The following is a 27,631-nucleotide window of genomic DNA, read 5'->3' on the forward strand; positions in this document are numbered from 1 at the left end:
ATGTCTGCCTTAAATGGAAGGTAGGTTTTGAACATTATAATATTTTACATCCAAACAGAGACACTCTATTGCTCTCGTGCGCAGGCGCAACCACACGTCGGCCTTTTATTTTTAGTGTAAGCCGCCTTACGTGTGGCTCATGTTCTAACTTCAATAAGAAGGACATAGCTTAAAATCCAAGTATGTTTCCACTCTTCATCCGTCATCGAAAGGCTGACAGCTGAACCGCGACGTACCGCGGCAGGTTAACCCTGAAATTAATCTCCTGGAATTAGCTTTATGAACACAGCCGAGCCATGTTAATAGAGGGAGATGAGGGGGTTCAAGTGGGTGGGATCAAGTCAGGATGACTGGTGACAGGCCTCGCCGATGCAGACAATAGGACTAACAGCTGAGTGGGATAGGATGTGTCAGGAACGCGCAACTTTTGCTGTCGGACACGCAACTAATTGATCGTAAGTCTGAGTTGTAATAGCATTGATGAGTGACAGTTAGCAGACATGCCAATCGGAGGTAAGGGACCCAATGGGGGAGTGGCCAGGGCCACCACCATCAGAAGCACGAACCTACATTAACCTAATATTATTATTTGTACTCTACCAGCAGTCAATATTCTCAATTTCTCGTGGCTCTATGTTTATGTTATTTTTGGTCGAATAGGATTGCAGTTTAAATCTGTTGCTATGTCAGTGTAATTTGCCCATGGCTTTCAGAATGACTAGTGCTGTGGTAATATGACTTTTTAAAGTCTTAAACAATGTCTTATTTAATTTAGTTAATGAATTGCAAAATTGGTATTTTTGAATTTTACTCACTCATATCATCATTTACTTAAACATTTCCATGTACTATTTATGTTAAAGGGTCACTTAAGTCACTACGTTGCCGATTTGACACATCCAATAAGGCAAACTGGCTGACGTATGAGAGCAACGGACCAACGCTCATACAGCGGCCCTGTCTGCCTATTCTACACTCGGTACTTCGCCTGGAACTCTGGGTCTTACGTCGACGCGGCTGCCATATTGGATGTGGCGAGAGAAAGCGAGGAGGGGAGAGAGAGCGACAGCGGGAGGAGGAGGCAGTTGAGCGCGGGCTCAGTCAGGTCGGGAGCCAGGAAATGGACATCAACACCGGTGAAGCCGAGGGGCCCACTCTCGCAGGTAGGAACTACTTTAATTCATTTATACTCTGCTAAATATGTACATTACTTTAAAAAAATGTAATGATAACATTTATAGTATTGTGAGCCTTTGGCGTTTTTAGACTGAATGGTGTCACACTAACAAATATGTTACGAAAAAAAGCATAACCCTTTTTAATTTCTAAATAAAAGATTAAATTTAAACTATAGCATATACATTTGATACGTAGAATTTACATAAACATAAAAGCTTTTTGATACATTGCCCTATGAAAGTCATTGTGACTTTCTAAGAGACTTTTTTTCACCCCAAAACGAGGCTAAATGTTTGGCTAATGTAATCAATTTGTATTGCAAATGCGGGTGTGTTTAAATTGACGTAGTTCAATTAGTATTACTATTTTTCCACTCGCGTTCTGTATACAGTAGACACGCTTTGCATTTAAATTGCCATATGTTCATAATTTATTTGTCCTTTTTAATCTCTTAACCTTGGAGTATAAAATTAAAGCTATAGAATAGTGACGTGCCTTGCACGTAATTTTTTTTTTCATCACAGGTGTGTTTTTTGGCCTTTAATCCAAACTAGGGCCTTTGTTGTAATCTAGTTGAAAAGGTGTAACAACGATTGGGCTTTTTGTGTGTGTTAATGTGCATTCCGATAGTGTTTGACTGGTGCTTTATCACTTTTATGCCGTTAAATTTAATAAAACACCAGAACAAAATGGTGAAAATTGCCGTATCTAGTGCCATTGTTATATTGGAGTCGGGGCCATTGGCGTTTTGCAGCTTAATCCAAAATGTTGGTGGAAATCAACAAATCAATACATGCGCAGAGCTGTGGTAAGAAACCTAAAGGTTGCGGGCCCACGTGGGAACATTTGATCACATCTTAAGATAAACGTTCTAAAAAGGCCTCAAACATTCAATCCCCAAATACCCCTCGTAGACCGCAATAAACATTTCCCAAGTTGTATTTTGTCTTCCACGCGGCGCCGTAAGGGTAGAAAAACCGCAGGAAGATGTCGTTAGGAGCCCTCGAGCGATTGAAGCGGAGAAGGCCCACTTGGGCCAAATCATCCTCCTCTTTTAAATGACCTTCCAGCAGTCGCCCGTCCTCCTCCGCGTGGGCTAAATGACTCCGAACGACGCCCGGCCGCGTTCGCCGAGCCGTCTGTTTTTTTTTTTCTTTTCTTTTTTTCTTCTCCCCCCGCTGAACAAAAGGTCCTTGATTCATCAAATCCCGCGCCTCCCGCTGCCCACTCCTCGGAGCGCTGTTGTCATTTTCACCAGCTGCTTCACCTGCCCGCCGCACGTCTTTTGGGGCGTAGGTGTGCGCACACAAGGGCCTCGCTCCCCCCTACTCTTCAAGATGACACTTACATATTTTCTCCGAGCACGGAATACATTATGTCGTTACACGCTGACCATTTTGTCGCCCGTAGTTTGGCGTTGAGAATTTCTTCTTCGAGTCGTGGCGAATCTTTTGTTTAGAAATCGTAAAAAAATATATCTGCCAGTCCTGCTGCGGGGCTTTTTTTCCAGATCATTTGCGTTAAAATGTGCGTGAGAAATTCACGCTTGTCATTGTGTGTGTGTGTGTGTGTGTGTGTGTGTGTGTGTGTGTGTGTGTGTTTTGGATTGTGTTATCAAATAGGAGCTTAAATCTTGTTTGTCTTTGATGATTGTAATCAACAACTTGAATACATTTTGAATATTGGCTGTAAAGAACTGACGGAGGTTAAGCTATGGTTTTTACTCATATTTTATATACTGCAGGTTATAATTGCCATTTTTCAAGGTAGGTTCATTTCATATTTGAAAACTGCTGTATAGTGTTCTAGTATATGGGCATGTATATTTGATTTAATTTTAAATCTATTTATTTACTTTCAAATATACACAGTGAGGTGTAAGGAAGGAAAAGGAACTTTTTAATATACATTAAATATTTTATTGTATTTAGTAATGCTTTAACTGTACTAATAAATTTTATATATGGTTAAATATTTTTATGTCCCACAAATATGCAGTGAAAGGTGTAGTGTGTGTGTTGTAAAATATTTGTACTTAGTTTCAGCATACATGTTATTTTTCTATTTGGAGAAAGGGCTGGGGTCTAACTGAAGAAATATACTATGTGTTTAAACAATATTTTTTACATTTGTCACCATTTAAAATAGCCATTTTATGAATACTATATCTTCCAGGAATTGATAACTCCCAAGTTCTACAAGTCTAGTTTAACATTTAATAAGGCTTTTATTCACAAATGCATTTGATTTATCACGTCACAGTTTTCATATCAGTTTTCTTCTCGTCCAAAAAGGTAAATAACGTCATTAGCTTTCCGTGCGCACCCCGCCGTCTCGTCGCTTGCCGTTCGTTGGCCGCGGACAACCGCATTCCTCGGCGCCCCGCCCCAAACCGAGAGGTGACATTGTCCGACGACTCGCTAGCCAAGCCGTGGCCATGAAGTCGAATTTTCTCTGTGCCTCGTCTGCGCTTTTGGCGTTTGACTTCTAGCCTCCATCTTGCCGAAGAACGTCATCTGTGAAATTGGGACTAACCAAGTGGAACGGGATTGCGATGGGAGCAGCTTTAGCCGCAGTATACCGCCCCCCCAGCCCCCCACCTCCTCGCCACGTATATAGACTCTCCACGCTCATCGCTTTCGCCGCAAAAGACAATTTGTTTGTAGACATGGATCGCGCGTTTCATTTCAACGACGCAAACAAAGGGTCGACACGTGTAAAAACGCGCGGGAGAAGTACGACGATCGCATCGTGCCACCGCCCGCGCCCCTACGGCAGCCATTTTGTGTCATGGCGCGTAGCTCGCCGCCGGCCAGCTTTGCAAAATCCCCCCGCCCCCCGATTCGACGTCTTGATAAAAAAAAAAACGGGGCGTCATTACCGAAACGAAGGCGGAAAAAAAATCCACTTTTGTCTTTGTTATCGTAAAAGCGACGTTTCAAATGAAGTGCACGAAATTACAAACGGAGACGGAGGCGCGTGGGCTTATCGCCACAGACTGGAACCCCCCACCTCAGACACGGCCAAATGGATTTTTTGCGTGGAGGCTCCCTTCCGAGATCGTAATGGCTCGTCTTTGGGCTGTGTCATTACAAGTCACATGACAGCCTGCCCGCGTACTGATAACTGTGATCTTTATTCTGCTGCTCACGAGCAAAGATAGGGACGGGGGGTGATGGGGTCGGGGGGGTTGAATCCCGCCCCCAAATAAAGCTCTGCCGCTAGCTCAGAGTTGAAAAATGAGGCGCGACCAATGGGAATATGGGTGCCCATTTTTTTTGTTCTATAATAGCACAAATTTGGGACATTATTGTCTCTTATTTGGATGGAAAAAAATGCGAGAAACAAATTGACAGGTGCCCTCTTTTGTCAACTCATTTTGCAATTAAATGCCGACTACTATTGCCTCTTTATAAAGCATCCCTGGCCGACACAAAAGACTCGCCCTGCAGACCAAATTAAATGGCCGTTAAATTAGGGAGCCATTATGGCATTCACTGCTCTGCTGATTTTTGTGGGCCTTCACCCCCCTCGTAGCCCACCCCCAGCCATGGCTGAATTACTCCATGGGAGCTAGCTAGGTAGCCCTTTTTTTATTTTTTGCCAAACGGCCATTTATAATCAACTTTTGTATCAGGTCGGAGTCATACTGCAGTTTAAAGTGCCTATTTCGGATTTATTTTACGTACCGAGAGAGTTTATGTTCATTTGAAAGCACAAATGATGATGATATTACCGTATCGCAATCATAACCGACCTTTGAATTTGCTGAAATTAGCCACAATAACAAAAAAAACATATTATCCGCAAACAAATATGTACCTCTGTACCGATGTTGGATTTATGAAATAGTGTCACTGTTAAAACATGGAACCAATAATAATAATTATAATTATAATCTGCTCGCTGCTGATAAGCATTGTATTCAATGCGACTGCTTTGTGTACTGGAACAGCAATACGCATTGTGCTTATCCCAAACGACCTAAAGGAGCCAGTGCGGTAATTCAGGCAATTAAGCCCATTTACTCAGAGTCCGAAGCTAATTAAAAATATATATATTCAATTTAGCCTGTCAGGGCTCCAAAAGGTGGCAGGATAGATAAGACATTTGCAGGATGGCTTGCTTTCTACTAACGTCAACCATTCGAACGATTTACTCTGGAAATATAAATGCGCTATCGCTTGGCTTCACCTTTTGTGATCCTTATTTTGTTAGAGGGGAAAGTTATTTGATCTTTTCCATCATAATAATGTCTGCATTAGAACGTGACGTACCATATATATATTTGGGTCATTCCACAAGGTGGGAAATTTTGCAATCCAACCTTCAATTCTTATGCAAAATACTAAAACATGTTGTTTCTAAGTACATTCATTCTTGAAACCACATCTGAAGAAATTGAGAAAAGATTGCTAGAATTAAAAATAATAAAATAATAATCAATCTGTAACACCGCCCCCCCAAACGCCCCTCATAAACAAATATAATCTCAAAAACATTTTTACAAATAATATTCAGGGTGTTGTATATGATTCATTGCTGTCTCGTAATCGTAGGATCGTTTGTTTAAATAACATAATATTCTAAATACTACCGTATTTTTCGGCCTATAAGTCGCGCCAGCCAAAATATACACAATGAAGAAGAAAAAACTATATTTTTTTCGCGACTTTGGGAGAGCAATTTTTATTTTATCAGACACCAGACATCAGGGAAGCTCGAGTTCGATACCCGTAGACTACAGAAAAGTGTGTTGATTAGTCATCCCTGCCTCCATATTTTTTTTCCACCCACCACATGTAAAATGGTACGGTCTGCTGGCCCCGCCATCGTCTTTACAAGATTGAGACGGCGAGCAAATGTCCCGGAGCTGAATCTTACAGAGTGGGAAGGAGACGTTGGGTCACATTGCGAGCCGCGAGCGTCGCCGCGTCCAATAACAAACGGCGTGCCAGCGTCGTCGTTTGGGGAGCTGTCGAGGAGCGGCGAGCGGGCAGGAAGTGTCATAACCCTGCTATGCCATGAGATTGTTTCCAAATGTAAACGCGCGTTCACACCCTTGTACCCGTGCCAAGAACACTGGAATAGGTCTTGGCTGAAATTCCACTAAGGGCTTTTTATAGCCTACTCTCGTTGGGATTTACACATTCAGAACTAATAATGGAGCCGGCGTATTTACTGCTCGCTATTGACATTTCATTGTGCGATGTTTGGAGCGTTAATGTGTCTATTAATAATAATAGTAGGACGGACACTCGCAGACGATAACACGAAGTATGTCTGCGTGGAGCTAAAAAGACGTAGCGTTACAATGTTTCTGTAATTCGCAAATTTTACGAGAGTTTAAGATGTCCCGTAAATATTATTCCTTGTTTTCCTCTCACATTTTAGAGCGGGTCGCTACGTATGTTTACTAAGCTGCCACAATTTATCGATCAACGTGTAGACAGCGTTTCTGGTAGTTGTACGATCATTTATACACATAGATTTGTCTAAATCCTCTTTTTTTCTAGCAATAACAATACAAATTTATAGACTCAAGCATCACTGAGGCAAACTGACTTGTCCTTTAGTCCTTTTTTGTTGAAGCCCCCCAACGCTACAATGTGAGAATGTGGGGCACGTCTTTATTTTGAGGGTGGAAGGAAGGAAGAGGTGGATGAAATGTGACTGGATGCCAATTTCCTTGAACACAAAGGATGCTCTACACAAATTCCTCTGCTAAATTCCATAAGCATGTAGCAGCCATTGGAAATACAGGCTTTTATTTGGGTTTTTCTTCTCTATTACAAGTTAAATTTTGTATATACAGTGCTTAGCTTTTCCACTTAGCCTCCTAGTTCAATGGAATTGAAGACCATCCATGGCACTGACTTAGACTGTCAATGGAGAAAAAAAAGCATTTTATCGCTATCAAAGTGGAATTTGGATTCAACTCTTGCATTTTGGTTCCTAATTTCGAACCTAATAAGAGTTTAAGGTACGCGTGTTCCACTTGAAATAGAGGTCATATGCCTTTTGCAGCCTTAGGGTCCACCCAGATGGTCTGTGACAGATGCCCACAATTGCTGTTGTCCTTGGTGAAGTTTAAATAAAAAAAATAAAAAAAGTTGCCCTCTAATATTTCCCTTTTCCCAACACTTTTCAATCCCCATTTATTTTTTATTTTTTGCTTCATTTGTCCTAAAGGGTCAGCTAGTATTTGTCTGGGGTTTTGTATCGAACATTTGCATCCAAATATAAATCATGTGGTTCCCAGGCTTTGCTCCACAGCACTTACTTATCGTCAGACAAACACATTCTCCTCTGGCCGTGGCTCGTCTTTGCCTCGCTAACCTCTTATCTCAGTTTTGCCGGCGCGCCGCTCTTGTCCTTGGCTGCGTCCCACGTCCTTTACTCTCCTGGGTGCTCGCCAAGGGTTTTTAACCACCATGGGGTGTTCACTCGTTTACCTCCTGCTGTGTCTCCTGTTACCGGGTAACCGGCACGCCAGGTATTCTTCTTGGGCTATTTAACCCTGCCCGATGTCACCGTATCATTTTGACACATCAGCATCTCAATGAGATGAAAATGTGAATCAGGTCAACTGATTAATGATGGATTATTTGGAGAGTCTTGTCATTGTTTGGAGACATTAACACAAAAATGCCCTTTTTTATTGTATTTGTGGGTCCTAAATAGTATTTTAATATATTTTATTTCAACTAACCCAACAAAATGTACATATTCTGTCTTTAAGATTTTTTTTTTTACTATATATACTTTAATAAAACAAATAAGTATACTCTTATTCAATCCTTTAATTTAATATAAAAAGATCTTTTTGATTACAAAAATCATTTTTAATTAACAACACAGAAACTACTAATCATCTTTTATTTAAAAAAAAAAAAACACAAAAAACTGGTATTCTAGTAAATAATCTTTTGTTCTTTGTTTTTTCCCAAGATGAAAAAAAAACATGAAATATCCCCTTTAAATGATGAATTAAAAATGTCAATGTTATATTCACATTTTATTTTTAATTTCAAACTGAAATATAGTTGTAAACATCTGCTTTGGAAAACAATTAGGAGTAATTCAACAGTGAGTTATATGCGAGGCCATTTGTCAACAAAGCGCAAATAGCTTGGTGTTACATCAAAATAATCCTTTGTGGGAGCCATAGTTGGCTTATTAGAGTAAGTTATGACCTCTGCTCTCATAAACATCGTCACCCAATAGCTTTACAGCAAATAAATTCCTTCTACTCCACTAGGACTTGATATTAAGTGTATATATAGTGTTTAAAGCTGAGCAAAAGTCTCAGCGCGTATTTGCCAGTGTTATTAGATAGCGAGGGCCTAATTAAAGCGCCGGCCTGTCACAAACCTGCTCAGCCTCTTTGTTTAACACTCCAGCTAATCTCAAGCTACATAGTGTCGCGCGCTATCTGCTGATTATCGTCAGGTGTCCACCAGACGGATGTCAAAGCGGCGGGACGCTACCGATAGCGCGTACGTCCGTCACCACGCCACCCAGTGTGGCTTCTCCAAGACGCGGGTCAATACAAACGAGGGTCGGCGGATAAATAAACAACTTATTTGGCAGACATTAGCACCCCAGTGGAAAGAGACGGACTAAAAATATGCAGCGCGCACTTAGCAACTCCCACTCACTTACCTAACAGTGTGAATCACTGCTGTATTTGAGTTTGCAAGTGACCTTGACACGAGGACCACTTGTCACCAGCTTAAAGCCCATGCTAATTCTAAAGGCCATGTTTACGTCTCTATCACCATGTACTTTTAAACACCTTCAAACTCATCAAAACACCAATTTATTAGATTGTACTTCAACATTAAGTATTACTGTTAAAACTACGACAATCGTGTAATTTAGTAGCGACTAGACCAGGGGTGTCAGACTCGGGTTGGTTCGCGGGCCGCTTTAACGTCAACTTGATTTCACGTGGGGCGGACCATTTTAGATATAATATTTAGATTTTTTTTATATAAATGGATTAAAAGAATTGGATTAAAAGCCTGAATATTCAGTTTTTTATAGATCTAAAACAATGTTTATTTTAGCTATTTTTTTAAATATATTTTTAGATTTTACAAAATGATTTTTGAACTAAAACACAGAAAAAAAATTGATTAAAAAATTACAGGGGGAAAATCAGGAAATTTAATATACATCTATACTCTTCATTTTAATTTGATCCTAAATCAGAAACTCATGATTTACTTTCCCGGGCCACACAAAATGATGCAGTGGGCCAGATTTGGCCCCCGGGCCACCACTTTAACACGTGGACTAGACTATGAACATTTATTTTACTCATTGGCTGTCATTGACGGGGTTAAACGGTCAATCCATTTTGACTGGGGGTTGGCAGCGATCTTTTTATTGCTGCCAGTCCTCCCAATTAAAATGGATTGGACTTCTAGCCTTGCCAATGGCAGTGAAGCATGATTATTCAATGCCAGCCTTCTCAGTTCAAGTAGATTTGACCTATGGCAGTCAATGAGTTAAGAAGGGCTACCAGCAAGAAAATAATGTTAGGATATTGTAATACATAATAGTTTTTTTGCATTTAAAACATAACATCACGTCGGCTCCTCCTTTTTAAACTCAATTTTATAATAAAGAGTAGGCAGTGGGCAAATACAGTCAATATTCTTTTAGTTGATTTTTGTTTTCATTCAAAATGCCTTATTATTCTCTTTGTTTTGTTTCCCCAAAAATGTTATCAGATAGTAATGCTACTCTATGTATTATTTTATTTTTTTCCAAAATATTTCCCATGGCAATGTTATGAAAAGGAGCTTGTGGTCAAATGTTAGCTACTTAATTACTGTGATGTCAATGCTAGCTTTGTTAGCCCTTCAATTGAGTTTTGTACTCTGTTAGCATTCACCTTGCGCTAACACGCTTTGGTCGAATACTCAATTTGAAATTGTCTTTTTTTTATGTTAACCTTTGGAGTTAACTCCATCCTGGGAGTGGAACTAAAAAGTGAAAGAGCATTTAACCAAATGGTATCAAAGGTAGATGTGTATCTTGACTGAACCAATCATTAGCCGACATCACATACAGTCTGGTATTGACGGCGGCTCGGCTGTATTTCATATTCAGTAGAAACGGCCCCATTTCTTGGCCTTTTGTGCTCAAATTACAGTATAATTGCGCTGCCATTTGTGTGTGACGGGGGTTTCAAACTCGTACTCTCACAAAAGCCACGCGGTTGCCTAGCGACAACTTTAATTATAGTCCACCTGTCATTTTGCATTAATCAAGCTCCTCTGTATTCATAGCCACTGTCGGGTTTGAGAAGACGGGCGTATTTTGGCAAAATAAGTTGCGTTTGTTGTTTTCATTTCGATATTTCGAGCAGCCACCGCCATGCGTCTTCTTCGCGTTTCTACTTGACAAATTTTCTTGTGATTTGAGCTCGGACGCTGGCTATCGGGTCACTCGCAAATAGTAGATCAAGACATAAATCAGCCGTCACGGCAACTGCTTTATGAGATTGGCTTTGCCTCGGTATTTGCGGACATAACGGCTAGCCCTGTCGCGATAACTAATTTTAGTGGGCGGTGTATTGTTTCATAAGTGATATTATCGTCGGGTAAATGTTAGCAATGTAGTGAAAAGATATTCCAATGTCATAAATATTTATTCTTAAACTTGCCAACTATTAAGTAAGAATAATAACGACATATGTTTAGGAGGAAAATGGTGTCATTTGAAAGCTTACTGTGTGTGGTATATGAAATAGGCGAGAAACCTAACACTATTTTGACTTCTTGGCAATTAGATTCCATTAAAATCGTTGATTGAACCCAAAACGACCTGTAAAGTGCGCATGTTAGCTCATTTGAAGCAAGTATTTAGATATATTTTTTGCCAATACGATGAGTGTCATCTACGCGTGGAATCTGAAATATGTGACTGCAAACATTTGGATTTATGTTGACCATGACATTCTTTTATTTTGAAATGTTCACAGGAAATCCACACGCTAATCCCTTGCGCGTAAATTGAACCCCATGCAAAAAGTCATAGGTCATAATAGGTCATAGGTGTCAAACCCATGGCTCAGGGGCCAGATCCGGCCCACCACTTGCTTTAGTGTGACCCGTCAAAGTAAATCACGTGAGTTGATGTTACTCCCTCAGATTTTTTTAAACCTAAACGAAAAATGAGGACCAAAAATATATATTTTTTGCTTTTTAAAAGCAAAATATGAAGATAGCCCAATCTCCAGTTTACACGTGACCCTCGTGATGATAAGTAGCACCAAAAAACAGACGTCCCTAAAAGTGGGCCCCGGGGCGAAGGTGTCCGAGGTCTAAACGAACACCCGCTGGCGTCCAAGCGGCGACCGTTACCGCGCCGCCATCTTTGTGGCGCAGCCTCCCTCAAATTAATCCTGGTGACGGATTGCTGGCTTTGAAGTCGGCGTGGCTGCTCGAAGGCAGATAAATTTCAGCGGAAACAGATTTCCCTTCTGCTTTCATCTCCCCGGCTGCCAAATTGACATTTTTTGCAAACAGCTTTTTGCCGATGAAGGGAGATGTTTTAAGTGAGGCGCGAGAAGATTTTAAAAAATATATATATATTGTGTCTATAATGACTCGCCGCCCCACATTGCTAAAACAAATAATTGAAATATACTTGAGCGGACTTTCATGCATTGCCAAAGATTAAAACCACCAAACCACATTTGTGTACAGTACAGCGTCAATAGATTTTTATCTTTTAACAAAAAATTGTATGACCTAAACATCGGCGTCAATCAAACAGACCACCCTAAACCTAAAATGAAGTACTTCCTTGTTTACATTAGTTGCAAAATCCTGTCAACAAATTAGACAAAAAAATGAAACTGTCATAGCTGAATTTGGATTCTTTTTTTATTTCCTAATCAGTGATCTCTATGCAATTAAATATCATATCGAAATGTCCCATATCTGATCACGCACTCTATTTTTAGAGGATAATGCTTTGTTTTCTTACAATAGATTTTTAGCACCACAGAAGAACATTTTAGTTTTTACAAATATACATATTTTTCCCAGCCACTACTTATGATCACTATTTTTCAAGATAAATTTGATTGAAAACATGTAAGCCACTATGTACTAGCAGACTAGGATAACCTTTAAACACCAACTAGAGAAACATTTAATGCAGTCAAAAGTAAGCATGGGAAAGTTAAGAATGCAAAATCATGCTATGTTTGATCTAAAACCTAGCATGATTTTGCATTCCTAACTGGCCCATCCATGATATATTGCCCTGACAAGCAACAGAGATACTCCGTACGCCTTTTATTAGTGCTAAATGGCCAAGTCATTCTACTGGTTGAATTGTTCTCATGGTGGAGCAAACCACAGATTATTTCCTAGATGAATCTAAACCAGAAACCATCCGTTTTTTTTCCATATCTCTGTTTGGGAAAAGAATGGTCATCATAGTAATAATGGCAGTGCTCCCCCCTTTGTTTTTGTTTTTTTTCCTCCCGTGGCGTCATGTTGCCCCCCTGTGGAGATGTCTGTGACACACACAGAGGGATGTACACATATTTTTGCATACGAGTCGAGTGCCATTTTGAGGATGTAATGATACCTTTGGATTTTGTATTTATTTATGATAGAAATAATGCAATGTGATATTTTGAGCTCTTGATTTGTATGTTTTTTTCTTCTTGTTCTGCACTGTTTGCTAGTTTCCCTAGTGTAAATACATACATAGTATAGGATTGGCATTTAGTGATGATTTTTCATTGCCATTGATGCTGACAGACGTCCAATCCATTCTGACTGGGACAACCAAAAACGTAGTTAGTTCATTTTTTAGCCTGTCTTCCGGCTAGTAAACACTAGCACTAGTAAACCCGTGACAAAGATTACTTTGACTCATCAAACTATTCCAAGCGAATTCCACCAGGCCTAAAATTCACGCTTTCACGTAATAGTCCAGAAGAACAAAAGCTCCTAAAATACAAAACATGCCGCCAGCACTACAATAGATCAGCAAGTAGAGCGTTTTCATAATATATGCAAACCCCAAATTTTTCCCGGAGCTATAAACGGAAGCTTAACGGACTCAGAGAAGCGTTTCAATTGCTGGAGAGGAGAATTTCCTCCGGCATAAAGCGCAACGCATCTGTCTCCTTGTATCTTGATCATCTGGTGACTCATTCATTGGACATTGTGTCGCCACTGAAAACAAAATAAGCAACAAAGTCAACGCTCTTCTTATTATTATTACGTTGGGTGTCAAATTGAAAAATACCAAAGCCCAGAATAGACACATTATATGTGTAGAAATGTCTCAGATTCGATCACCTTATCGGAAATGGTGCCCGGTCATGTCATTTTGCGATTGGGTAAAACATATCAGGTTTTTAAAATGTACTACTCATGGGCTGCTATTTACCATATTTTCTCGCATATATGCCATATTTGTCGCAAAAAAATGATGACTGAATCGAGGGTACGGCTTATACGCGGAGGCGGTCAATATGCGAGAAAATCCGGTACACGGTCGATTGGTCGCCGGTCTTTTGGTCGCCGGTCTTTTGGTCGCCGGTCTTTTGGTCGCCCGGAAGGTAAGTGATAATTACCATTTAAATCGTTGCTCAAATTCCCTAAATACAAACTAGTTGGTAAGACCCTGACTGATGTAGCTTCTTAAAGGGACAACGCATACAAACTCTTATGCTCCACTCACACGTCGGCTCAGTGAAACTGCTCATGGCCATTGTTGGCTTTTATTGATGTGTTGTTTTACCTTGTTTTGTCGCCGGTCTTTTGGTCTCTGGCCCCGACCGCGACAACGGGCGACCAAAAGACCGGCGACCAATCGACCGCACCCGGAAAATACGGTACAGCAATGGACTTGCTTTTTTTTGTCTCAATGTTCTTCCTTTAAGACACACGGCGTGAAATCCATCGTCGCAGCAAATTCCTAACCATGCACCTTCTTATCCCAGATAACGGATCTCCCCGCCGTCCCGCCGCCACTCAGGAGGATAAGGAAGAAGAGGAGGATGAAGACAAGAAAAAGATGGCGCCGAGGGCCAAACGGGAGCGGCGTCAAGGTAACACCAGCGCCACCTTGTGCCAGGTGTGCAACATCAGGCTAAACTCGGGAGCCCAGGCCCAGATCCACTACAAGGGCAAGACGCACCAGAGGAGGCTGCGCAGGCTGGCCAAGGTTGTCGGCGCAGGCACAGGTACAGGTACGGCTATTTATTATTATTATTATTAACTATTTTTCATCTGCCGCTATCCCGTAAACACAAACAACGACAAAATGCTTACAAATATGTGTTTGCATAAGCGATTAATTCTTTTGATAGTCCACCCATCGCCGATTTTTTATACATATATAATATTTGATCGACTTTCAAAATCAATATTTGAGGATCGAAAAGTTATCAATGGGTTGATTCATCTTACTTACAGATAAATGGCATTTAGCTCATACTTGGGATTCAATAAAAGATTATCCCTTTGTTTTCCCTGCGCACCTGATTTGACAAGAGCCCATCGATCAGCCTCGGTCCATGCCATTCCTCCAAAGGAAAAGGAAAAAACCCATAATGAGCCAATGCCATTCGAGACAAGGAGCAAATCTAATCGTGATGTACGAGGCCGTCTCATTCTGTGAATGCGTCGTATTCAATAACGGTTTAATACCGTGCTCGTTTCAACCTCATTTTGTCATCATCATCACCGCCTTATCGGTATTTTGCGTCTCAGATAATAACCTTTACTCATGGTCACTCTTACTTCAAAGTTTGCTCGCCACCCTTCCTTCATAGGAAGGGAGCTCCTCTTTGTGTCATGTTTTACCAGATTTTTTAGGTCATTAGACACATTTTGTTGAAATTCAATGAGTAGACTGGAAAGTAAATTGTCTTCATTTATGTTAGGAATGATACTTTTCTTTGGTTCTGGATGCTTTCTAAAAATTCAAGATTACTTTTACATTGGTTGGACACCCATGCAATGTTCCCTCTAAGCTGCGCGCGTGCGCAATTGCGCACTACTCTCATCATCTCTGCGCACAGCAAATCATATGGAGCGCACAAAAAAAAGAACCCTTTTTTTTTTAGCTGTGAGGCCGACGCGCGAACCACTCATCCGCCGGGCCGCCCATTCATAGATATTAATCATAACATTTTATTATTACTAAATCATTTATGTGTAGTAGACATGCACCTGCTTATGGCAGGTGTGATACTGGTGTGTGCCCATAGCGAGCAATGATATGATGTTGCTCACACCAGTACTCAGTGTGCTCAGGGAGGTTGTCTTTCTGCCCAGACAAACCAAAAATTAGAGGGAACATTTCTCCCATGTCGATGCAGCCAATGAGTTCATGGGAAGATTTGTCTTTGTCTCGGGTCAAATCTCATGCACTTTGTATTTCGTATACCATCATTTTATTATCGTTTTTTTTTTAAGAATCCACAACATCCCATAGTAAATGTTTTTTTTTAACTTGGTGGATCCGTGTATCTCTATCTTATTTCTGAATACTATTTGACAAGATTCTATCATAAGCGTATAGAAATCCGTCAACAATAACACAGCCTACCCCTCCTCTTTTTTGGGCAATTTCTCCGACTTGCTAAGAAATAAGAAATTAGCAATAAATAACCCCTATTGTTTTCTACTAATCCAGTCCAGGAAGGAAAGACGTCGTAGTGGAGTGTCCTCAGGGGGGGAGTGTGCAGGTGGGACGTGAATAGAAATCTGCACTGGGAGGAGGAAGAGGAGAGATGGAGGATGTTTGCGGGGTTAATAGCCAACCTCTCGTCCTCTCTCTACCTTCCTTCCTTCCTCCCTCGCTCGCTCGCTGGCTGGCTGGCTGGCTCTTTTGGAGCCGCGCGCAGAAGAGCGCACGCCGGCTTTTCACGCGCGCTCGCCATCGGCTTTGCCGCTCTGGTTTGAAGGTGTCGCTGACACGGAGGAGATTCTCCACTTGGTGGGAGGGAGTAAACAGGCAGAAAGAAGTTGAGCCAAAAGCGCAAGAATCCCCAAACAAGCGGAGGGAGATGCTCTTAGGTAAGCGCACTCCCGTTCGATTTCTTTCCGAGGTCGGACCGCCACCGAGTGTGGCTCGTCGTTCCCGCGGCAGTTTGCGGGCTAATTGCTTCGCTTATAGGGGGCAAGCGAGGGTGGGGGGGTCGCTGTTCCCCAGATGTGTCAAGTCATTTTAGAGCAAGAAAAACATCAATGTCACTGCAGAATGTTGCCAATTATGTCAATGCCTCCCTCAGGAAATCTGCCCGGATTAGCTCGCATAATTACGACAGAGAAGGAGGATTTTAGAAAATGTGGATGATGGTTGTTTCTTGCTTCTTTTTTTTTTCAGCGCTTAAGTTTTTATACTGAACAGAGCTGGATTAGCCTAGTTCAGTTTGCTAGTTTTGACAGTTAAAGTCTCGCTTTTTTTTTTAACTGTACAATACCAATTATTTAGACTGATACAATATTTGCTGTTAATATATTCTGCTATGATAGAATTTGTTTCATGGGCATAATGCCATTTAGTATTATGTTCAATTTTTCCAAAAGGAAAAAATATGTTGTTTTGTTGTTGAAACATTTCAGACATTTGAATCAAGGCCGCCAGGCTTATAAAATGCAGTGGGAAAACCTTGGTTTTGATTGGCTTTAACAAATTCAAGTACCAATCCAGAAATTTTAGTTATAATATATCATTTATAGGACATTCACCCTTAATATTCATTTATACAACATATTTGACAAATAGATGAATTGGAAATCATGAAAAAATGGATGATCAAGCAAATATTTGAGTGCATATTTATTCTGTATTATTGTTGAAATGGTGTTTTAGATCATTGGCTGCCATTGACGGAGACAATCCATTTGAAAAGGGCCTTCCGAGTTTAAATAGATTGGACGTATGTTTTTGTTAATAGCACTGAAGGTGTTCAGCACGTGACTTCAATTTGAGGGACATTTTTTTAGTCAAATGAATAACATTGACTAATTAATGTGCGTTTATTCAATAACTGACACATCTGGCCTTTGATTGAAACGCTGATCAAAAACGCCAGAGGGGTAAACAATTGCAATTTGTGCTTCTTAGTTCATGAACACGCCATCAGATTACAGCAGCTCATTTGAATATCATTTGCATAGAAACTAATGGGGATTAAATCCAGCCTGCAGTTTGTTGACAGGCCTGGAAATTCCCCCCAAAATCAGTTTGAAAGGGTGACTTAGATTGGACAAACTGATAAATTGAATGTATTTTTTTTTCATTGGTACAGCTCCTATTTCAGGTTGTTTTTTTTAGGATGCCGCAGTTTGTGACGCCCAAACGATCAAATCAGCAGAGACGTTAGGATTCTGATTTTTGACAAAGAGCTAATTAGGCAACACGCGGTCCGGATAGTTGAAATATTGCAAATATGTGTGGTGCTAATCTGTGGGATGTCATTCAGCAAGTTTGATTGCTACTGCTTATCTCAATTCAAGCAGACGGCGGCAGTTTATTTTAAGTGTTCTTGATAACGACATGCTTTGAAAAGGCACGGACGGGCCCACTCGGATCGTCCCCCCCTGATAAATCCATTCATGCTCATTTGCCTGCACTTTACATTTTTACTTTTCATACGCAGAGTGAACATTTGAAAGAATAAGTCCTTATCAGTATATCAGTACAGATGATTGACACGGTTGTTTTTTCTCCTTTCTAAGTTAGGATCTCATCAAATACTCCAATACGTATTTTACTCAAGTGTTACCGAGCTCATTGTGTCACCATCGTTGTTTTGATTTCGATTTTCTTGACTTTTGTATTGTAATGTCTAATCATTTTGTAGAATATACCTCTGGATTAGTAAGAAATAATGCAGTGTGATAATGATTGTTTTTTTTCCTCTTTATCCTACAAAGTTTTGTTCAGCATCGTGTGCGGTCGATTGGTCGCCGGTCTTTTGGTCGCTGTCTTTTGGTTGCCGGTCTTTTGGTCGCCTGGACCACGACAACGGGCGACCAAAAAAACGGCGACAAAACAAGGTAAAACAACACTGTCTACGCATCAATAAAAGCCAACAATGGCCCTTAGCAGTTTCACTGAGCCGACGTGTGAGTGTATCAGAGTTTGTATGTACATGCGTTGTCCCTTTAAGAAGCAACGTCAGTCGGGGTCTTAACAAGTTCTCCAACAAAAAACCATAAAAGTCCGGGAAATTTAGAGCTTTTCTTTAGCATAATAATTACTAGGGCATTTAGTATGACTAAATAGTAATTCGCAGTTCGTATTTAGGGAATTTGAGCAACAATTTAAATGGTAATTATCAATAACCTTCCAGGCGACCAAAAGACCGGCGACCAATCGACCGTGTACCCTTCAGCATAGATGTATATTATGTCATTTTTTGAAATATATTTGGTCGTTTGTAGCCCTTAACTATTTCACTGCCCTTGAGAGTTATAGACATTAAATCCATTTCAATTTTAAACACTAACTTTGAGTAATCATATCCCAGTCAAACCAGATGGTTTGTCTATCGCCACCAATGGCAGCCAATGAGTTCATACTTAAAAAATAAATGAATGCATTTTTAAAAAAAAAACAAAAAAATTGCACTCCCCTGAAAAAATGATGTGATTAAAACTAAACGGATTGGACATCAATGGCCACCAATGTCGATTTCAAAGGGAAAAGACGATTGTCTACTAACGTGCATTAATTCCCTAAAATAGAAAATATCAAATTTGATCCTGTTAGCAGGCTTATGACGTTGCTCCTTTGGTCACCTTGAACAAATTGTGTCGCCTTTTCCAGACCCCAGGGTGAAAATGGCTTCCTCAAAGTAGGCCAAAGTACTACTGGGAGCTTGATCTAGGCTGCCTGCTGCCCCGCAGGTAGAAGAAGTCCCTTTAAGCGTGGCGCTGTGCATTCAAACTGACAGCCACAGCAATAGCCGGCTGGCGGAATCTTTTTTTTGCCACACAAAATGTCCTCTGTCACAATGAAGCTCATTTATTTAAAGACTTCACAGCACTCTGAGGCACAAGTGGCGTTCTTAACCGCCATGGAAATTTGCCCTTTTTGTTGTTTTGCTACCGCTGGAGAGCTTAGAAGAGCCGCCATTGGTCGTTTTAATGGATGCTAATACATCCAGCGGATCCTCTTGTAAATGTTGCCCCCTTCATCCAATTGTGAGTGGCATCAGTGGCTTTCTCACTTTGGCGAGATCTCCATTACGAGCTGCAAGATGGAGAATGACATGGAGGAATATTTCAGTGTCATTTTGTGTTTCACTTTTGCATACTGCTTCCAGCTTTTTAATCATCATTTATCACAGCGACCATTTATCCATTTATTTAAAATCACACAGAAAGAAAGATTCCCCATTTCCTCATCTGTCCCTCCCTCAGCGGTGTTTAACCCCCCGGAGACGAATCTTCGAAATCATCCAGATGAAGCCTTTCTCACTATTTATCCACCCCCCCATCCCCGTCACTGTCTTTTCCTCGCGATCTTTTATCAAGAGGAAAAAGCCGACTGCTGTGACCTACACCGAAGAAGCTGATTGGTGGATGGAAAACCAGGACAAATGCAGATTAGACAGAAGGATCAGTTTGGTATATTTATATAGTTGTAAAGTACTCCAGAATGCGTACTTGTAATTCTCTATATCAGCCGCGTTAGTCACAGTTTTCTATTGGTTACTGAACACAACAGTTCATCGCCGATGATCGTTAGGCGTAAAATCATGACCTTGATTAAAATGGCGGACAAAAAAACATTGTCATATGCATATTCGTAAGAATTTGGGGTAAAAAAAACGGATTATTTTAGCCAATCAAATACAAATTGGCCGCCCTTTACGTGACCTCATAAATAGCCATTGTCCCATACAGTTCCAGTCTATCGTTGTTTTCGCTCCCCAGTTCAAATGGCTCAAACGAGCCTCCAAATGTGTCTTTTATTTCTTTATATAAAACAAATTGTTGTGCCATTATCCAAAAAAAACTGAGCTTTGTACGTCATTTATGACTAACATGTTTACTCACCCTCCATACCTTTGCATCACACTGCGCGGGCACGTAAATGTCATCGCTCTGATGTTTGCCTTGGGTAAAGACAAAGGTCACAGCATGTGTAAATTATGAGCAGTCTGATCGCGTTCAGGCCAGCCGAGTGTGAAAAGATGGTCATGCCGAATAACTCCTGCTTTTCTGCTCTTTCCATTCATTGCATACGACGCTTGGGAAGTCTTAGGTAGGCGCTCCTGTATCTTGGGATTAAAATGGCCAACGTGTTTTTTTGTTTTTTGCAGGCGCGCTGTCCCCGCACCAGGTTCACCCACTTCTGGGTTCCCTCCCGGTGGCGCTGTCGGGCCGAGGCAGCCTGCAAGCGCACAACCACCTGGAGCACTTACTGCCTCTCAGGATTAGCGCCTCGTCGCCTCTCAGCCTTTTTCCAAATTTTAACACGGTGGGATTCATTGTAAAATTATACATTGATATTTTTTTTTGTACTGCTTTAAAAAAAACAAAAATATGCAGCAGCTGTGGTTGGCAGAATTGGAGTCTAGAAAATGTTTAGTAAGAGAAAAGGTACATTTTAATTGTTGTTTTACAGCAGGTGACTATGAAAATCATTGCTTACCAGTTTGACGTGTTTTTCAACCACTGCTGCTTTTCTTTCACCATAAATGTATTTTGATTTTTTTTTAATTGTAGCACAACTGTCGTGTTTGTCCAGATGGATCCGGTGCAGAAAGCAGTAATCAACCACACTTTTGGCATCGCACCGCCTAGGAGAAGAACAACTATCACCTGTAATATTTGCCACCTCCGCTTTAACTCAACTGTAAGTGCTGCACTCATATTTGACTCATTTCATATTTCCTGCACACAAAAGTATCCTCAAGACAGCCTTTTCTTATCTGTCTTCCTTTTTTTTTTTCTAGCCTGAGAAAACCAATCAGCCTTTTCAGCCTCCCTTTCCTTATCACAGCTTCCTCTTCGTATTCATTCGGCTACATTTCTTTATACACTCTATTTTTACGCATATTTGCATTTATATTGTTGGATGGTCGAATAAGGGACCGTCTTTTTTTCACAATTTGAGGACAGCTCTTTTTTTCCACCATGCTTCGAGAATTTAAGGAAATGTAAAAAAAAAAAATGGTTACCTGTTTTCTGGCGTGCACTGTTTATATAGCTACTCAAATTAGTTTTTATACATACTATACAAAACACATTTTGATGCATTATCTTTACATTCACCTTCAATTGTTAGTTTATAAGGATAACATGTGTTATTATTTTAGTTGTAGCTTTGCAAAGCAAAGTTGTTTTACAGTTCTGTGGTTTTACCAAAATTTGACAAAAAACATCAGAAGCCCCTTTTATTTCAAATGGGGAAAAAGGACCAGATATCAACAGGAATTTATCTGAAAAAAGCCCCTAAATCCCAGTTTTTGTGAAAAATAGGCAGGTTCAAAGCATCTGTTTGTTTCCAATAGCCCTTTTGATTTGGAATGATTAAAATAATACCCCGTACTAACAAGAAGTGACCTTTAAAAGGCCCCAAATCAACAAGAAATGATCCAAAATGTACAAAATGACCCTAAATGAATGCTTTGCCTGCCAACGACAACAATAGACAGTCAATTAATTCTAGACGTCCAATCCATTTGGACTGGGGGCCAATTAATCTTCGTTAATTCGCTCAGGCAATGAGTTTCCAAGGTAGTGATTGGAAAAGGGACCCCAGTTAAGTTACTTAAAAGCGATATTAAAGGAGAGTATCAGAGGTTGTTGGCCGACGTTTGGCCATGTACTATTTTGGCGCTCCCGTGAGCTGGAGACAGATTCTTCTTCTCTGTTTATAGCCCGTGCCGCAATCTGCACGCCATGGCGGGGATGATCTCAGAGGTCATTTGAGTGTTCACAAACGTGGCGGGGCAATTTGTGTCACTATGAATCAGCCAAGAGATGAACAAATGAGCTCAGGAGGACGTTGGCGACATGCCATAACTCCGACTGGAGCGTTCCTTTGCGGGGACGTCGATGATGAGCGCGGATGCACGGGGGCTTCCTCGCAGTCAAACGCCGTCGTGTCATCATTTGTACGGCGGCGTGTGCCGCTCTGCACTTGCGCGCGAGCGGGGGGAGATGGAGCAGATGGAGTGATTACACTTAACTGATTTTATGCTGCCCTTCACTAATTAAATCACCGCTGCGTGCTCGCTGCCTTGTGATTGTAAATACAAATACTTTGGTCTACTTGAGTCAATTGTCTGCTCGCTTGACTCTGTTTTTCGGCTGACCTTTTCAATTTTACCTCCTTGCGTTTGAAAACTGTATTTTGTATTCTTTTAGAACATCTCCGGCAAAAAAAGTCAATCATTAGCCCGGTCGGTACCCGCCTCTTAACACAAAGTTACAGATGCTACAGTAGTAAATAAGGCTGGTGACCCCAAGTAAAGTAAAAAAAGAAAAAAATTTATTGCCTTATTCAAACAAAAAGAAGATACAGAGTAAAATACTCAACTGTAAAACAAACAAAAAAAATCTTTCATTTCGGCGGCCCATGATTTTTAGAAGTGACAAAATAATTATGATAAAAGAAAGATTTATCTTTAGTTAGCTTAAACCCACATGTCAAGCATTTAAAAAAAAATCTAGTTTTTGTTATTAGCAAGTTTTATATTTTTATTGTTATTTAGTAGTATGATTTTTGTGTGTGTGTGTGTCTGTGTGTGTTATGTTGTTTTGCTATGCCATGACCGTGTGCGGTCGATTGGTCACCGTCTTTTGGTCGCGGTCTTTTGGTCGCCCCGACCGCAATAACGGGCGACCAAAAGACCGGCGACCAAAAGACCGACGACCAAAAGACCGGCGACAAAACAAGGTAAAACAACACGGTCTACGCATCAATAAAAGCCAACAATGGCCATGAGCAGTTTCACTGAGCCGACGTGAGAGTGTATAAGAGTTTGTATGTACATGCATTGTCCCTTTAAGAAGCTACATCAGTCAGGGTCTTAACAAGTTCTCCAACAAAAAACAATAAAAGTACGGGAAATTTGGAGCTTTTCTTTAGCCTAATAATTACTAGGGCATTAAGTATGACTAAATAGTAATTCGCAGTTTGTATTTAGGGAATTTGAGCAACGATTTAAATGGTAATTATCACTTACCTTCCGGGCGACCAATCGACCGTGTACCGCCATGACAGAGCAACGCTTAGCATAGCATGGTATAGTATGGTCTGATTTATCTTTACCAGAACCAGGCGGAGGCCCACTACAAGGGACACAAGCACACTCGCAAGGTGAAGGCCTTGGAGAACCAGAGGAACCGGCAGAAGAACAAGTACAGCCCACCTGGCCCAGAGAAAGAGAAGGGGACAGACCTGAATTCAAATGACGGAACAGGTATTTAGACAATAGCTCCAAAAGCCGCACTACAACCAAGGCGCCAACAAAAATAAAAACAGATTAGGCGGATCTGCTCACGATTATGACTTATTACATCTTCTCTCAAACACCCTGACCGTCCTCCTCATCGAGCAGCCGACTTTAAGATGCTAATTCTCGTAGCTGCCAATCCGCCACCTGATTAGCAGCAATCACCTGCTCTGCAATCAAAGCCTCTGTCATTTGCTTAATTACTGCCATCAAGCACAGATGCCCCGCTAAAAAGCATTAGCATGCAAATAGCACCTGAAAAGCCATGCGAACCGATTTTGTTTTTTTGATCAGTAGCAGAAGACATGATTTTTAGCCCATTTTCAAAACACCGCAAGCCAAATTATTGGTTTAGGATTCACGGAGCATGCAAAGACATTTGATCGATGTGCCGTTGTCCGAACAAGGTGAATAAATGAGATGATTGAAAACCGGGAAGCGCATTTAAAACAATATCATTGATAGATGGGAGGGATCACCATTGCATATTTGGAGAATAAACAGAACTTGGTTACAGATTTTGTCGCATGGACTAAGATGGACGCTCATGTTTTTTATGTCTGCGTCCAGATTCAAGCACATCGTCGCGACTGGAAACCGGCCTGGAAAATTCCTTGCCCCCCAATCCTTCCACGGCGGACTCCTCTTCGAGCTACTCGCCTCCGCCGTCCAAGCAATTCCCCGACGCCCCCCCTCCGCTTTCCCATTTAAACGCGGACGAGACGCCGGCGGAAGGTGACCCTCAGGGGCCTCCCGCCGTCGGGGAAGAAGAAAACGACGAGGTGAAGGTGGAGGAGAAGGAGGCCAACAAAAAAGTGCTGCATTGTCCCACGTGCAAAGTGACGGTCAACTCCAGCTCTCAACTGGAAGCCCATTGTAGTGGTGTGTGAAATGTACACTCATTGTTGCTAGTGAAAGTTGATCCAATGATTTTCCTCCTTTTCCAGGTTCTAAACACAAGCAGATGCTGTACAGCCCCAACGGCAGCCAATCGCACCGCAGGACGAAGAGGACGTCGTCGCCCAGACGCCCCAGCCGGCTAATTAAGCAGCGGGCGGGCGCCAACAAGGCCGGCGTGGCAGCGGGCGTGGGAGCGGGTGTCGCCGGGCAGCGCTTTCGCTGCCACCTTTGCCAGGTGGCCGTCAATTCAGAGTCACAGCTCAAACAGGTACATTTGCTGGTTTTCCTCAGGGTTACAACGTCCTCGACCTACGATAATTCGAATATATGACGCCCGTCCTTAAGCGCCGTAGTTTCTGCTTAGCTAATTTGTGTCTGTGTTCATACGCTGGGAGTACTTAGCCTTTTTATCCTACCCATTTCAGATTATCGCCCCCAAAAAAGGAAGCTTAGTTAGTCTTCTAGGTTCCGTCAGAATAGCAATTACCATAGAAACGGAGATTAACCTCATAAAATGAACGGATAAAGGGACTGACGCACGTCGCTAAAGATATGCTGCGTTCAGATCAAAGGCAAATAGCCGCCCTAAAACGCCCTCGCTTGTCACCAAATGCTGTTTGGCGGCGGCACGGTCCTTAGGTCGCCGACAGACAGTCAAACAACTTCAGGGTGACGTCACCTAAATTGTAATGTGATGTATCAGGCCGCATGTATGCTTCATGTTGAGTGCTGTGACCTTTTAACCTCTTTTACTGTTCACACGTATTATTTTCTACATCAATCAATTCCAACTTTAGCAGTTACCGGAGACATTTTTATGGAAAAGTTCTGGTGGTTTTTTTTTGGCCCGTGGTGTGTCATGATCAACAACAGGTGGTTTTACTTCCACCAATGATAAATCATAACACTTTTTGATGTCATCTCATCATCAATATGTGTTCCACAGCACATGAACAGCAGGAGACATAAAGAGCATTTGGCCGGAAAGCCTGTGAAGGTGAAGGCTAAATTCGCTCCCTATAATAAACTGCAGTCCAGCACTGCATTAGCGGTAAGAATTTGATGCACAACACATTTCATCATTTGGGATGTTCTCTCTCTCTCTAAAATGAGGGCTGGTTGATTATTATATTGTGCCGGGGATTTGGAATTCTAGTCATAGATTTTATTTGGCTTTTTCCTTTAGCCTTGTCCATTTCTATTGTTATTTTGCATGCACCAAAGAATAGCCACGTAAAGTAAAGCTGCCACGAATCATTATTTTTTGATAGTCACCGACTATCAAACTAACTGTTTTATTACTCTGGGAAATGTAACTAAGTTGGAAATTTGCCTTAGAAATAAAATCTATGCACTGAAAAAAATGCAACTATGAATTTTATATTTAAAAAAACTCCAAAGCAAAAGCAGATGCTTGAAATATTGAATTTTCCTTACAAAGACATTCATTTGCTTTCATGAAGGATGATAAAAAAAGCCTTTTTTGTGTGTAACAATTACAATATTTTAAAAGAAGTTGTCCATTAGCCGATTAATCGCGGTAGCCCTAATATAGAGTTTTTTTTCTTCATTTTTCTTCATTTTGAAGGTGATTCTTAATGTAAAAATTTTCAAGCACGCCTTTTTTTATTTTGCAGACTAAACTGGCCTTGCAGAAGCAGCTGTCCAAGGCCCTGCCGGCAGGGTTCCTGACCAGCGTCCTCAATCCAGCTGCTCTGTGCACTTTGGCATCGGCGCCCCTGGCACTAAGGCTGCCGCAGGGTCACCCGGCCATCATCCACAGTCCCCTGATTAGCCCGGCTCTCTTCAGGCCTGCCCCGGGACCCCTGAGGGCCACCCACCCGCCCATTATCTTCTCTCCCTATTGACAATAAGGCAAAACACGAGTACCGTCATTACAATACTCGTCAAGAAATTACAATACGACTGTCTCAAACGATGAGTCTGGGACAGATACAGTAAATGACATTAGAATTCATTTGAATGCGGAGTAAGTGGAGTTATCATTTTACTCGTGGGACGAGTTAAATCAAAGTACCATTGAAAAAGGACCATCACTCAAGCCTTTTGAGTGCATGTTTCCTGGGGTCGCGACCCCATTGGAAGCCATACAATATATTTTTGTTGTATTTATAAGAATAATCTGCCATTATCCAGGTGTGGGTGTGTAAATGTTAACACCTTGCCAAATCTGACAGGTTTGTTTCTAGTTGTACTCTGGGGAAACGTGATCATTCCTGGATTTGTTTCCATACATTAATAACTCGTCTTACTGAGCGCAAAGCAAAACGAAAAAACAAAAAACAAACAGCAGTCCTTTTGTGTTGTTTTTGGTCGTGGTCGTCAATACATGATGAACATTGCTCACTTAGTTTTTCTGTCTTTCTCGGAGCTGTGCCATATATTACAAATACAAAGCCAAGAACATTCACGCTTCATGGTGAATGATTTTTAATTTCATTTAATATCCGTGGAAAGTAGTGTACTTGATATGAGCCAATAAAGCAGAGGTGGGAGGGAACCTTTTCTAAATACTACTTCAAATATTTTACCGTTATGTACTTTGGGGTGCTTTTTGTGCAATGTGAACAAGCAGGCTGAGAAGAATCCAATTTCACGAGTCATTAAACCTTTAGTTAAAATATTTCTGCAGCCTTTGTTCCCCATATCCTAAGCAAGCCGTTTACGTTTGGAAACATGGTTTACTAAATAAAACGTGTGGAACTGTTCATCAAGCGCAATAATATAGGCTACAATGTGCAAAATATGTGTTCGAATATGTGTAATGTATTCATTCATTTGTACGTAGTACTGTTTTTTTCCACAGTCGTTCGTGGTTGTATTTATTTTTCCTGCATTGAAACAATCACTAAATGCACTGTAAGAATCTAGCCGTGAGTATTTTGGAAATCGTTTGAACCGGTCAGCCATGTAATTTTAATATCTCAGCGAATCTATTGAATAAAACATTTAATCCACAAATTGGAGTGAAATTCCTACCCCATCTCTGATCACCATCAAATAGGTAAAGGGGTGAGTGACATATTAACATTATAATATTGATCATGTACTCTA

General features: G+C 41.1%; 1 protein-coding gene across 4 annotated transcripts; it reads left to right on the plus strand.

Moving 5' to 3' along the window:
- Positions 1-14: 14 nt before the first annotated feature.
- Positions 15-27,538, plus strand: LOC144092898 (zinc finger protein 385B-like). 4 transcript variants are annotated; one of them, XM_077626054.1, is made up of 10 exons: positions 15-20; positions 864-1,163; positions 14,168-14,416; positions 20,513-20,670; positions 20,941-21,048; positions 23,476-23,623; positions 24,227-24,538; positions 24,604-24,824; positions 25,503-25,607; positions 26,194-27,538. In XM_077626054.1, the coding sequence occupies exons 2-10, from the start codon at positions 1,121-1,123 to the stop codon at positions 26,422-26,424; spliced, it is 1,575 nt and encodes a 524-aa protein (XP_077482180.1). In that variant the 5' UTR covers positions 15-20; positions 864-1,120; the 3' UTR covers positions 26,425-27,538. The 4 variants fall into 4 exon arrangements, with proteins under 4 accessions (XP_077482180.1, XP_077482181.1, XP_077482182.1 ...); XM_077626055.1 differs by lacking the exon at positions 15-20 and adding an exon at positions 397-455; XM_077626056.1 differs by lacking the exon at positions 15-20 and adding an exon at positions 397-455 and having other exon boundaries at positions 14,168-14,410.
- The last annotated feature ends 93 nt before the right edge of the window (positions 27,539-27,631 follow it).

This window comes from Stigmatopora argus, chromosome 18, assembly GCF_051989625.1.
Source record: "Stigmatopora argus isolate UIUO_Sarg chromosome 18, RoL_Sarg_1.0, whole genome shotgun sequence".
Taxonomy (NCBI): domain Eukaryota; kingdom Metazoa; phylum Chordata; class Actinopteri; order Syngnathiformes; family Syngnathidae; genus Stigmatopora; species Stigmatopora argus.

Coding starts and splice junctions, on each gene's coding strand:
- LOC144092898 (XM_077626054.1), top strand. CDS start 1,121: ATGGACATCAACACCGGTGAAGCCGAGGGGCCCACTCTCGCAG. Junction 20,671..20,940: donor TTTTTCCAAATTTTAACACG/GTGGGATTCATT, acceptor GTGTTTGTCCAG/ATGGATCCGGTGCAGAAAGC. Junction 25,608..26,193: donor AGTCCAGCACTGCATTAGCG/GTAAGAATTTGA, acceptor TTTATTTTGCAG/ACTAAACTGGCCTTGCAGAA.